Here is a 13,120-nt window from a genome sequence, read left to right as displayed (position 1 = left end):
CCATGGGTCAATTCGGGTCATCTCAAAAAATAATTGAAATTAAAAAAATAAAGAAAAATTACATGAAAAATGTCAAAATTAAAAGAATTAACCTTAAAATTCCAAATATAAAATAAAAACTTGAATATTTAACAATTTAAAGAGTAAACAATAAAAAGTAAAGACTAAATAGAAATAATTAAAGAGTGGAAACTTCTAACAATGCATGAATAAATCCCAATTAGACTTGACAATCGGGTCAGCGGGTTGATCCATGACCCAAACCCAACCTAATCCAGTTTCTTTTGGGTCGGGTCGGGTGATTTTCACATTTGGGTTGTTAAATATGAGACTCTAACCCTATTTTTTCGGGTTGGGTTGGGTCAGGTTCGCACGTTGGGTCAACTTTTTGCCAGGTCTAGTCAAAGCTCTTCCAGTATTGTGTGTTTCCAGAAGTACAGATTTTTCCCAAATTCATACTTTCCGATACATCAGATTTCACTGTGTTGTTGAGACACCAAGCTTTATGCCACTTTGAAAAAACAATTGAGAATTACACTTGAATGATACACCCCTGGAATACCTTGTTGGGGGAAAATGAGCTTAGAACAGTAAATGACTAGCAAATAACTGCCAACACTAGGTGATATCCCCATGTGGTCATTCCCCTGGAAATGGTTGTGAATATGATCAATGGTAAATGTACAGTGTCATAAAGGCAAGAATGATCATCACACAGTCATCTTCTTCTTTGGCCCCACCAATCTGGGATTTTCAACCTTTTGATTCTATGCTCTGTGAGCTTGGCCCCAGGAAGCTTGTGCCTGACCTGTCTCCATAACATGTCAACAGCATCTTCCCTCTTTGGGGGGTACTGGAACTCATAGTGATGGGAGACGTTCTTCAGCCTCATCCACATCTTAAACCATCTCTCTTTTGGGACTTGACGGAGCTGCTGGACCATGTAACCAGGTTCTAATGCCTCTTGATAAGAGAAGAAAATAGAGAATTCGGTGTAATCAAGCTCATCTTCATAAGGAAGTTCAATCCGGTCACTTACAATGACAGGGACACAGTGGCTTACAATAGCATCGAAGAGACGGCAAGAGGAAGGAATATCTCCTGCAGGGTGCAGACAAAACTTTGATGAACGCATCCCTTCTGAGGCCTGTTAAACAGAACGGAAGAGAATGAGAGGCAGGGAAAATATAAGCTTGAGATATGTAGACAAAATGAAGAATATAAATAATATATATCTCTGTGTGCAATGGGGCATGATGCAGAGGTTCAAACCAATTTCAATTAGTCAGATTAGGCTTATGACCACAAAGGCTATAAATCCACTATACAGTACTATAAGTGTGTGTGTGTGTTTAATTTCTACTAAATAAATCTGTTACCATAATCTAAAAAGAAACTGTAAACTTCAAATGATCATAAAGGATTAGAAACACTGAAAATTATAAAGCTAGCTTAAAAAGAATGTTTCCAAGGTCTCCTAATAAGAAACAGTATCTACAATATAGATTGAAGAACACCCCAGTTGGAGGATGGATGACATATCCCTGAGAACTCCATAGACAACATAACATTTATATCACCACTTACTGCTTTTATGTTTTCTCCTGATGCAAAGCTACTTTGATAGTGTACATCATTATAACCAACTAGTATCTTTGCTAGTTTTGCCCGAACAATTCCTTCCTGCAATATTAAAAGATAAACAATTATTCTCTAAAAAGATAAAGGTTGAAGTAATAACATCAGATGGATGTCACATACATATATAAGCAAACATCTTTCAATAAATCAGTTAAACATACATCTTTTCTGATTGTCCTCCCCTGGAAGAAGAGAAGTGTTGTACGAGATTCAAATGGATCTTGAGTGTCATCATCTTTAAAGGAGTCAACTACATGTACATATGGGGCCACAACATCTTTGCTCAGATTGGACATATTTTTCGGATACCGCCCAAAATCTGCAACAATAAGAATAGATGCATTCACCTGATTCCGAAGAAACCTAAAAGCATTCGGGTGATGCATGGGAATTACATGGTCTCGTCTGCCAGACCTTTGCCAATACTTGGATTTCCTCAGGAACTCCAGCAAGTCAATCTAAAATCACAAGCAAGCTTCATTTTGATCCAAAATAAATCCAGAGAAATGATTTGGAAGCATTTCAAAGTATTTGTTAATCCAACTAGTGATATACCCATAGGAGATTAGAGAAAGAACATAACCATGCTGTATAGATTCCTTTAATTTGATTAGTATTGATGACCAAGAGGCTATATTTTATCATGCTATGTCAACCACAATTGACCCAGATGGCTTGAATCATATTACCAACAGCCTCTGGGGGCTATGCCAAAAAGGTGCTTAACACTTTGCTGATGGTGGATGGAAGATTACAAGGTTTAGTTTTTATCAGTGCATGAAATTAAAGACTACAATCCAGGAAGAAATTTCTAGATACCATAGAGAACCATGTGGAGTAACAAGACTGTTGTTCTCTTTCTTACTTTGCTGACCTACAGATCGAATGCCATAATGTGATTAACCAATGTAATTTCATACTGAAGAATGATGAACTCATTGGACGATTCCATTAAATATAGATACACTCTAATAAACCCAGATGCCACGATTTGAACTTTACTGCCATCTAACTCCACCAGAAGAACACCCATAGGAAATTTAAAAGTTCTCAGCATTTCAAGATTATTCTGCCGTTCGAAAGGAAAGGAAACCACAATCTCACTAAGAAATATTTACTATATTAGTCAGATCATGTCAAACCTACAGCTGCATGTATTACTGCATAGCACTGAAATCATCTTATGATTCATAGTTGACACAAACAAGACAAAACACACTTTTCCAACTTAACCGAAAGTTCCACATCCAAATACAAACAATCCTCAAAAAAAAAAAAAAAAAAAAAAAAACACCAAACTACCGCATAGGAAGAACATTACCTGAAGTTGCCGATCAATCTCCGTATCGGGATCAGTCATGTTGTGCCCGTGTGTGTTGAAACTTGTTGACGAGAAGAAGGGCACGAAGAAGGCATCCGCAGAATCGGGATCCAAAACCCTAACCGCTTCTCTGGTACCCTGGTCATCTACTCCCTCGGAGAGAAGCGAGGCCATCATCCAGTATTCAACACTATGCTGCTTCCTGAGGCCGGAATTCGTCGGCCAGGAAGGCAAATTATGGGCATTAACGGGCGTACCACCCGAGCTCCGGCGGTCGAGCATGCCAACATTGAATCGGCGGGGGAGATCGTACATGAAGACTCGTAGAGGAGGGGGTCCAATGTGGCAAGAAGAGGGTTGACCATACGGAGATGGGTATAGAGGGAAGGAGTAGGATCTGAAATCGACGGTTCCGAAGAAGAGAAAAAAAGAGATGAGAAGGAACAGGAAGAATATAAGGGTAAGGATAGCCTTTCCCGGCATTTCTCAGGTCAGTGTGTCATTGTGATTGTGATTCCCGGTGTGTGTGTGTGTGTGTGAGTGAGTTTCTATTACTTAATTTGCTCGGTTCTTGTATTGTCTCCAATCTTATTCGTTAACGGTTCTGGTGTAGTGTAGTGCTGTTTGAAGAAAAAACGTTCTGGACCTCTGGTTACGAAGCGGAAGCCATGACGATAGGGCGGACTTGCGGAGGCCTCGTAGCAATTAGCCAATTGGCAAAATGGTTCAATTCAAAATTTCAAATCCGGTTCATGATCATTGGATTGGATCGAACTTAAAACTGCGATCCATTTAACAATAACGTCGAATTTGGATATATTATTACTTGATGTGATCTGGTAGAATCTAACTGCATGTAATTAACGTGATACATACCCATTTATGTGTGTATTTAGACATTTTTAGAATTTTAATTCAAAATTCCTTAAGATTAAAGTGACATTGAATTAAGATTTTTATTGGATTGGATTTAGATAATACCCATAACCGTATTTGAATGATCCGTTCCTTTGTAACTCTAGCTAATTGGGAAGAAGGGAGATTGCTTTACAAAAAGGGAAAATTCCCCATTACTACCTTGTAATTTGGGTTTAGTGCCACCTTGGTTCCCAAACTTTAAAATGCGATAATTAAGAATTCAAAATTTTAAAACGTGTCAATTTAGTATTTATTCAGTCGTTAAGTAGCATTTGAAAAAAAGACATAAATGCCCTTTGAGTGTCATCTAATTTTCTTTATCAATCAACTAAACGTTGACAAAAAATTAACAATCCCAAATCCTTGCTTCTTCTATTCAAGAAAATTGGGGTCACATTTTAGTGGGCATTTTGGACCCCAACTTTCTTGAATAAAAGAGATGAGGATTTGGGATTGTTATTTTTTTTTTTGACAATGTTTGGATGGTTGATAAAGAAAGTTAGATGACACTCGAAGGGCATTTGTGTTTTTTCCAAAGGCATTTAATGGCTGATTAACAACTGATTAATGATAGGTAATGGATTGACACATTTTGAAAGTTTGGATATTCAATTGTCGCATTTTAAAGTTCAGGGACCAAAATGACACTAGGCCCAAAGTATAGGGTACTAATAAGGAAATTTCCCTTACAAAAATCACTCTTGCACATTTTGTAAGGGTAATCGGCTTGGTTCATGTTCTTTATTGTTTTAAACCTGTTTGTTAAAATAACTCATGCTTTAAATTTAAAATTTTGAACCACTTTTGTTAATCTTATCTTCTCGCACGATATCGGATCAATTAGAAAACTAAAAATAATTAATTGATCATCAAAGTTATTAAATTTTCCTAATTTAAAACAAAAAACAATACATTTTTAAATCATATTTTAATTCATTTACCATTTCCCATGTTTATAAAATATCATTTTTCAACATCTAAAATATGCATTTCTTAATCATTTGAAATTTATATTTAGGGTCCATTTGGTTCAGAGTTGAAATCAAAATCGGAATCAGAATTGAAATCTTTTGGAATCAAAATCGGAATGGTCTATTCCCCCACCTATTTGGTTCAGATAGAAATCAGAATTAGAATCAAATGGAATGGATTCTCATTGTCATTCCCTCTAATTTAGGAATGCTATTCCACCAAAAGTGGCAATTGAATTCTAATTCTGCCGAACCAAATACAATTGGACCATTTTGATTCCGGTTCCAAACTCTATTATCATGAACCAAATAGACATATTTTTGGGATTTATTTAAAGTTCTAAATATACTTAATCCTCCCACGTATCCATGGGTTTTATAACCATCTTAAAATTGCATTTTCCAATACTATTTGTGATACCAATGCTATGAACTTTATCATTAACTTGGATGAATAGTAAATCATGATTAAAATTCTCTAATTGGTGCATATACGCAGTCACAAACACATACACACATAGCTGCATATACGCAGGTAACACAGCCAAGGAAGCAATTATCAGTTTGGAAGAACAAATAGCTGAAGCTGAGAGCAAGAGAAAGCTTCATGAGTAATGATTGTGAGAGAAGCTCAACCATACCAGTTGTGTCTCCAATAGCCACTTGGCCAACTTCCAGCTCTGCAAGTGTCCTTTCCAAGTCCATGGAGAGTGGCTAATCACATTCTCAAGCTCCATACACTAAATACATTATTACATCGTATCATTACATTTCTATGTATAGGAATGTAAATAGATAGGATTGGATTTGAATTAGGGTATATTCAAATTTGATTTGATATTTTTTTTAGCAGATTCGATATGATCGGAAGATTCAATCGGATTTGATAGGCAGGGATCTGAATTTGAATCCAATAGGGAAGTTAGATCTTTGGATCTGATTCAATCCGATTTGTTTTCAAGAAAAACAAAAAAATACAAGTATATTTTTAATTATTTTCATCATATATATACACATTTTTTATAAAAAAATAAATAATATAACAAATTTACAAAAATACCATATAAATAATTTATTTATTTATACATAAATAACATATATATATATATATATATATATATATATATGTATGATATATATTTGTATAAATAAATATATAACATATATCGGATCGGATATGGGTGATTTGAACAGGATGATCTGAATTTGACCTAGTAGGGGTGTCTATGAAAAACCAAAAAAACCAAAAAATTGAACCGAACCACAAAATGCGATTAACCGAATTGATTGGTTCGATTTTGGCTTGGTATTTTTAAAAAACCAAAGGACCGGTTCAGTTTTTGGTTACCTACAAAAAATTAGTAGTTAATCGAACCAACTGGTATATATATTTATATGTATATTTTATATATATCTTTAATATATGCCACATATTTTCTATATACTATATATAAATATATATTCATTATATATATATATAAATATATACACATATTATATTTATAATAATCTATTTATAAATATATTATATACCATTTATTGTTTATAATATAATATTATATATATATTTATATAATATATATTATAAATATAAAAAACCAAAGAACGAACCGGTCAAAAACCAAAACTAATCTACCGGTTAACCGGTGGTACGATTTCAATTTGGAGAAATGGAAAAACTGGTGGTACCAGTTCAATTTGCAAAAATTGCCTATGGTTCGATTAATCAATAGACACCCCTACCAAAGAGGGTTGGATCGGATTCATTTGCACCCCTATCTCTTTATAGCTCGGTCACATGATATTTGAAAATTGCTTACAAAGGAAAACGGGTATATATGAATGAATGAAATCAAACACATAAAGGAAAACGGGTAAGCCGCCACAGGTATTCGAAAAGCATATTTCATCAGTTCATCTAACCAGTGAAGTCCCCCTGTAAATCAATATATACGAACTGGGAAATAAATGGCCAAATACTAGATTGTTTTCATTATTCACTGTTCTTTCCTTTCTCTTTTTGGGGGTTTAAACTAGCAACACAGATGTAGAATGGGACCGTGTGGAATCTTGGAAATTTGATCGTGGCAAATTATATTACTAGGTTCAATACCTTATTCGCTTTTTGGGATGCCTTATTTGTTTAATCTATACAAAGACGAGTTAACTATTAGTCTATTACCAACTGAAAACTAGTAATGATATATGTTGACTCATAATAGCAATTATAACCGAACTGTAATAAGAACAGCTAACCGTTAACCTTTTTATCTCTTTTGATCAGTAGTTATGACAATAAATTGTCTGAAGTAAATAAAAGTCACAATGTTTTATGACCATTATTAGATATTGTGTGGTATTGGACGAAGATAAGGTTTGTGAGTTGAGAGAAGATGAACAGTACCGCAGCTTGTTCTGTTCGAACAGGAAGAGGAACAGTGTTTACCGCCAGTCTTCTGGGTTGGGTTCGAAGGAAGGGGATGAGTTACAGTCCTTGAAGCCTTCTCCCTCGTGGGATTACGAGAAGAAGAGCGGGGTGTGAAGTAACTGCCATCCCGCCGATCAGCGGCTCTGTTTCGGTCCAGAGGAGGAAGAAGAGTCCAGACCTGCCTCTGCTACAACGAAGAAATCAGGGACTGGGACTCAGAGTACATCAACATCAGTGTCGATAAGCTTTACCGCCTTATAATGGCTGCCAGAAGGTGGCTCTGATACCATGAAAAATTTCGGACGCCAAAGATCCTACTTTTCCATTGTTATCTTATAATATATATATACAAATTCGAAGGAGTTCTTGCTCCCCAAAACTTTCTAAAATCCAAGACTTCCTAATCCAAAAAGAAAAACAAAACTTCTAAATCCTAAATGTACATGAAATATACAGAATACAGATCTAGGATCTCCTAGGACTCTCGCGAACCTTATCTTCGTCCAGTAACATTTAAGACATTATTATGGACCTTTTAAAACCTTGTTACTAACTATTAAAGGTATAATTTTACTCAAAATATAGATCTATTAGAATAATTTTCATAACTAATGACTAATAAACTTAGAATTTGGTAAATGACTGACTCGAATGATGTATGTTGAGTCAGTTATATGTATTTATAATTGCTTGAGAATTACAACCGTAGTGATAAGTACAACAGGCAGTGGAGTTACAATACAAGTGAAAATCTTTTAAAATTCAAAGTAGAGATTATCTTTTTAACTTGTTATCCTTATCATTGTGCATAGGTGTGTAAGCAGACTTGGACTGTGATACGGGAGCCTGGGCAACGCGATCTTGAGCTGACTTATCAACTTGCCTAACATCCCCCCTCAAGGTGAGCGGGTGGGAGCACACGTTTAGCTTGGACCTTAGGAAGACAAACCGAGAGCGACCAAGACCTTTTGTACATATGCCAGCACGTTGAGTCGTTGATCAACTGAAGAGACGAATCGAACATCAAGTGATTTCCGGGCAACCTACTCACGCACAAAATGAAAAGCAATCTCGATGTACTTAATACGCTCATGGAAGACAGTGTTAGCAATGAGATAGGTGGCGCCTAAGTTGTCACACCAGAGAACTAGAGCTTGCTGGGGCTGATAACCCAGTTAATGGAGTAAGGAGACAGGCCATCAAAGTTCACAAGTGGCAATGGCTAGCGAGCGGTACTCTGCTTCAGTGCTTGAGCAAGACAAAGTATGGTGCTTGCGAGACGACAATGACACCAAATTGGATCCAAGGTAGATGCAGTAACCACCATGGGAGTGGCGATCATCTGGCAGCCTGCCCAGTCTGAATAAGAGAATGCATGAAGCTGGTAATTGGTACAAGGTCGAATTAGTAAGCCATAATTGATTGTATGCTTTAGGTAACGGAGAATCCATTTGACAGCCAACTAGTGAGTCACCGTAGGAAAGTGCATAAAGCGACAAACAGTGTTGACAACATATGCCAAATCGGGCCTAGTGAAGGCTAGATATTGGAGAGCACTGACAGTACTCCTATATAGTGACGGATCTGGTAAAGGGTCTCCCTCGTGGCAAGAGAGTTTGCAACCAGCAGTAGTGGGAGACTGATACGGCTTAGCACCATCAATTGATGTCTTGGAGAGTAAGTCCCCTATGTACTTGCGTTGAGACAAGAAGAGTCCCTGAGAGCACCAAGTGGCTTCCACACGAAGAAAGTAATGTAAAGTACCTAAGTCTTTGAGAGCAAAATACAGCTTCATAGAGTCAATGACATCTGAAATAGCAGCAGGGGATGAGCTCATTAACAATATATCATCAACATAAATGAGCATGAAGAGAGTCTCAGTAGGAGTTCGTTTGATAAAGGGAGGAGTCTGCTTTAGATTCAAGAAATCCCGATGTGAGAAGGTGGGTCTTAAGGTAGAGACTCATCTTCAAGTGACAGACATGAGTGGGATATTTCTCATCAGTGAACCCTAGTGGCTGTTGTATAAAAATAGTTTCTTCTAGATCGTTGTGAAAGAAGGCATTTTGAACATCAAGTTGTTTGACCGGCCATTTTTGGGCTAGTGCCAAGCTGAGTACCAGGCGTATGGTAGATGGCTAAACTACAGGACTGAAAGTCTCAGAAAAGTCAAGTCCTTCCCATTGGTGAAAGCCGACAAGGTGTGCCTTGTGCCGTTCAACCGAGCCGTCAGGTCTATACTTGGTGCGAAAAACCCATTTGCAACCAATAACATTCATTTTCGGTTGTTGCCGAGTTAAAACCCAGGTCCCATTTCTAATAAGAGCATTGTACTCATCATGGCAGTCCTCCATTCAGGGTAGTGTTGGGCTTGAGAGAAACAAGTGGGCTCGGTGGACTGGCTAATTTTGGTTTCAGGGACCCTGACTTGGAACGGGTCAGCATAGGATGACGAGACTCAGAGGTATTCTCGTCGGTGAGAGTGGCTAGAAGCCAACTCATAAGTAATTGGTCTTGGATCTCCCAAGATTTGTGATTGGAACTGATCTCAGTTGAAGCAGAGGTATTCTCGTCTCCTTGAGTGTTGGTGGAAGATGAAGACCTTTGAGGACACGGTGTTGATCCGTCAATGTAGCTAAGTATTTGATGGCTTCGAAGAACACATAGTCATTGAGATTTCTGAACAAATGGAAGAAAACTGAACAAATTGGTGAAAGAGAATTGTGTTTGTTGTACTACAAAGGTCTGTACAAGCTAGGTATACATAAACATGTTGCAGAGCTATTCTAGGAATAATAGAGCTATTTTAGGAATACAAATATTCACATAATCATGCTATTTCAATATTCAAAATTTGAATATTGATTATTTGACCCATGATTTTCTCCCACGATTTTCTCCTTGACTTTCTTTCCTTTAACACTCCCCCTCAAGTTGGAGTGTGAATGTCAATAACACTCAACTTGTTGAGATGCGTATGAAATGCTAGTGACCGCAGAGGCTTTGTAAATATATCAGCTATCTGACTTCCAGTGTGCACATAGGTTGTCTGAATCTCTCCCTTTTGAATTCTTTCACGGATGGTATAGCAGTCCAACTCAATGTGCTTTGTTCTCTCATGATGCAATGAGTTTGCAGCAATGTGCAAGGCTGCCTGATTATCACAAAACAACCTTGCCGGCTCAGGATGTGATACATGTAGGTCTTTTAATAAATATCTCAACCAGGAGAGTTCACAAGCGGCTGCTGCCATAGATCGATACTCTGCTTCTGCTAACGACCTTGAAACTGTAGCCTGCTTTTTACTCTTCCACGATATAAGAGACTTGCCAAGAAAAATGCAATAACCTATAACAGATCGTCGTGTGAGTGGACATCTTGCCTAATCAACATCACAATATCCGATCAAGTGAAGTGGACTATTAGATGGGAATAACAACCCTTGCCCTGGTGCTGCCTTCAAATACTGAAGTAGATGATGAGCAGCTTTGAGATGATGTATTTTGGGCTCTTGCATGGACTGGCTGAGTGTGTTCACAACATATGTGATTTCTGGCCTGCTGATCGTGAGATAGATTAACTTGCCAATTAACCTTCGGTATCTAGTTAGATCTTTGAGAGTTTCACTCCCCGTTCTGGTCAAAGTCAAGTAAGGCTCCATGGGAACATTTGCTGGTTTTACTCCAAGTAAACCGACTTTTTCCAATATGTCCAATGTGTATTTGCGTTGACAAATTGTAATCCCTGCCTTGGAACGTGCAAATTCAATCCCAAGAAAATATTTCAGTGGTCCAAGATCTTTAATTTTGAAACAATTATTGAGGAATTTCTTGAGATTACTTATGGCCTTCTCGTCATTTTCCGTAATGACCATATCATCAACATAAAGTAACACAATGGTATTGAATCCCTACTGACCTGAGTAAATAGAGAGTAATTAGTCTTTGATTGTTGAACCCCAATTTCTTGAATCGCACATGAAAAACGTTAAAACCGGTTGCATGAGGCCTGTTTGAGTCCATAAAGTGACTTATGGAGTCCACAAACTACATTCTCCCCTTGTCGACGATAACCCGACGGAGGCAACATGTAAACTTCCTCAGTTAACTCACAATGAAGAAAAGCAATTTGCACATCCATCTGGTATAAAGGACAATTCCGAACAGAAGCAACTGCTAATAAACAACGGACTGTAATTAATTTGGCAACCGAGGCGAAGATATCCTTGTAATCGATGCCTTCGCGTCGGGTGAACCCTTTGGCAACAAGTCGAGCTTTGTAATGCTCGATGGTTCCATTAGCATGATACTTGATCTTAAAAACCCATTTGCAGCCTATAGGTCGTTGACCAGGAGGCAAGGGAACTAATGACCAAGTTTTATTATCTTCAAGTGCTTTAATCTCAGAATTCATCGCTGCAACCCACTGAGGACCATGGCGGGCCTGTTCATAAGTGGCTGGCTTAACAAATTGAGATATATTATGCACAAATGATCGATACTTCTTCAACAACCCAGAGTAGGAGACATACCTTTGCAATGGATAACGAGTACCAGACGAGGAAGGGGAGGTGTCATGGCGTAGGACAACAGCATGGTATGCTTGAAAATTTCGTAGGTGAGGTGGTGGCCGATGGATGCGAGAGGAGCGACGAAGGTTAGGGTTGGAATCTGCTTCCAGTATAGGAGATGGATTTGGTGAAGTTGTAGGAGGTGGGATTTGATTGTGTTGTGGGTTTGAAGAGATAGATGAAGGGTTCAATTCTAGTGACGGTGGTTCTGGTAGAGGTTCATGATCTGGTGCTGGTGACGTCGTTGGAGACGACGTGATGGTGGGGGCATCTATGGTGTTAGAAGTAGATTGATCGTTGTTCGAAGGCTCAGAAGATTGCATCGGGTTGCTAAAGTGTGTTGGGCCATTAGGTAGGGGTAAGACTGGGCCATCATCTTCCTTTTCTGGTGAATGGTTATGGAAAGGAAAGATATGTTCATGAAAAACAACATCCCGAGAAGTGAAGAATTTCTTTCCTTCAATATCATAAACTCGGTAACCCTTTTGTCCAAGAGGGTATCCAATGAAAACGCATCGACGTGCATGATAATCAAATTTATTGTTGGGAGTGGGGTTGGTGGCAAAACATAAATATCCAAAGACATGAAGATGGGAATAAGTAGGTGGAGTTTTGTGTAAAAGTTTATAAGGGGATTTATAGGACAGAAGATGTGTGGGTAAACGGTTAATGAGGTAACATGCGGTTTGAACGCTTTCTCCCCAAAAGTGCAAAGGTAAGTTGGCTTGAAATCTTAGGGCACGAGCAACCAACATTTAAAAGATGACGGTGTTTACGTTCGACTACTCCATTTTGTTGAGGAGTATAAACACAACTATGTTAAAAGATGGTGCCATGCTCATCAAGGAAAAGGTGCATTGAAGTGAACTTACCCCCATTGTCAGCTTGTAAAATCTTAATATCTCGAGGAACTTGAGTTTTCACCCAAAAGAAAAAGGACTTCAATATAGACTGAGTCTCGGATTTAAAGTTCATGAGGTGCACCCATGTATAATGAGTGAAATCATCAATAATGGTTAGAAAATAACGAGACCGAAAATGAGTATGAGTTTTGTGTGGTCCCCAAATATCACAATGAATCAAATCAAACAGTGCATCCGTTTTTATTGAACTTGAAATGAAAGATAAACGAGTTTGTTTTGCTAAGGGACAAATCTCACAAACATGCTTAGAGTCAAATACAATTTCTGGAAAAGATTGAGATAGGCTGTGAAGAGGAACAATAGATGGATGTCTGAGACATCAGTGCCAAAGATCAGATGAACGAGTAA

The 13,120-nt window shown here is 37.9% G+C and overlaps 1 protein-coding gene across 2 annotated transcripts; it reads right to left on the bottom strand.

Annotated features, from left to right (window-relative positions):
- Window positions 1-441: 441 nt before the first annotated feature.
- Window positions 442-3,638, bottom strand: LOC148880053 (putative arabinosyltransferase ARAD1). Of its 2 annotated transcripts, XM_088961868.1 has the most exons (5): window positions 2,963-3,574; window positions 1,803-2,099; window positions 1,588-1,683; window positions 1,064-1,147; window positions 442-961 (listed from the first exon to the last, which is right to left on the bottom strand). In XM_088961868.1, exons 1-5 carry the CDS (start codon window positions 3,443-3,445, stop codon window positions 719-721), a joined length of 1,203 nt encoding a protein of 400 aa, XP_088817994.1. In that variant the 5' UTR covers window positions 3,446-3,574; the 3' UTR covers window positions 442-718. The 2 variants fall into 2 exon arrangements, with proteins under 2 accessions (XP_088817994.1, XP_088817993.1); XM_088961867.1 differs by having other exon boundaries at window positions 442-1,147; window positions 2,963-3,638.
- Between the last annotated feature and the right edge of the window lie 9,482 nt (window positions 3,639-13,120).

Source organism: Nelumbo lutea, chromosome 1 (assembly GCF_056320005.1).
Source record: "Nelumbo lutea isolate HS-2025 chromosome 1, American lotus-T2T, whole genome shotgun sequence".
Lineage (NCBI taxonomy): Eukaryota > Viridiplantae > Streptophyta > Magnoliopsida > Proteales > Nelumbonaceae > Nelumbo > Nelumbo lutea.
Note: the sequence above shows the minus strand (reverse complement) of the source record. Positions and strands in the feature narration are given on the sequence as shown.

Excerpts from the sequence above, each read along its gene's own strand:
- LOC148880053 (XM_088961867.1), bottom strand. The coding sequence starts at position 3,445 with ATGCCGGGAAAGGCTATCCTTACCCTTATATTCTTCCTGTTCCTTCTC. Across the intron at positions 2,100-2,962 it reads AGATTGATCGGCAACTTCAG|ATTGACTTGCTGGAGTTCCT; the intron begins GTAATGTTCTTC and ends TTGTGATTTTAG. Across the intron at positions 1,148-1,587 it reads CAGGAGAAAACATAAAAGCA|GCCTCAGAAGGGATGCGTTC; the intron begins GTAAGTGGTGAT and ends TCTGTTTAACAG.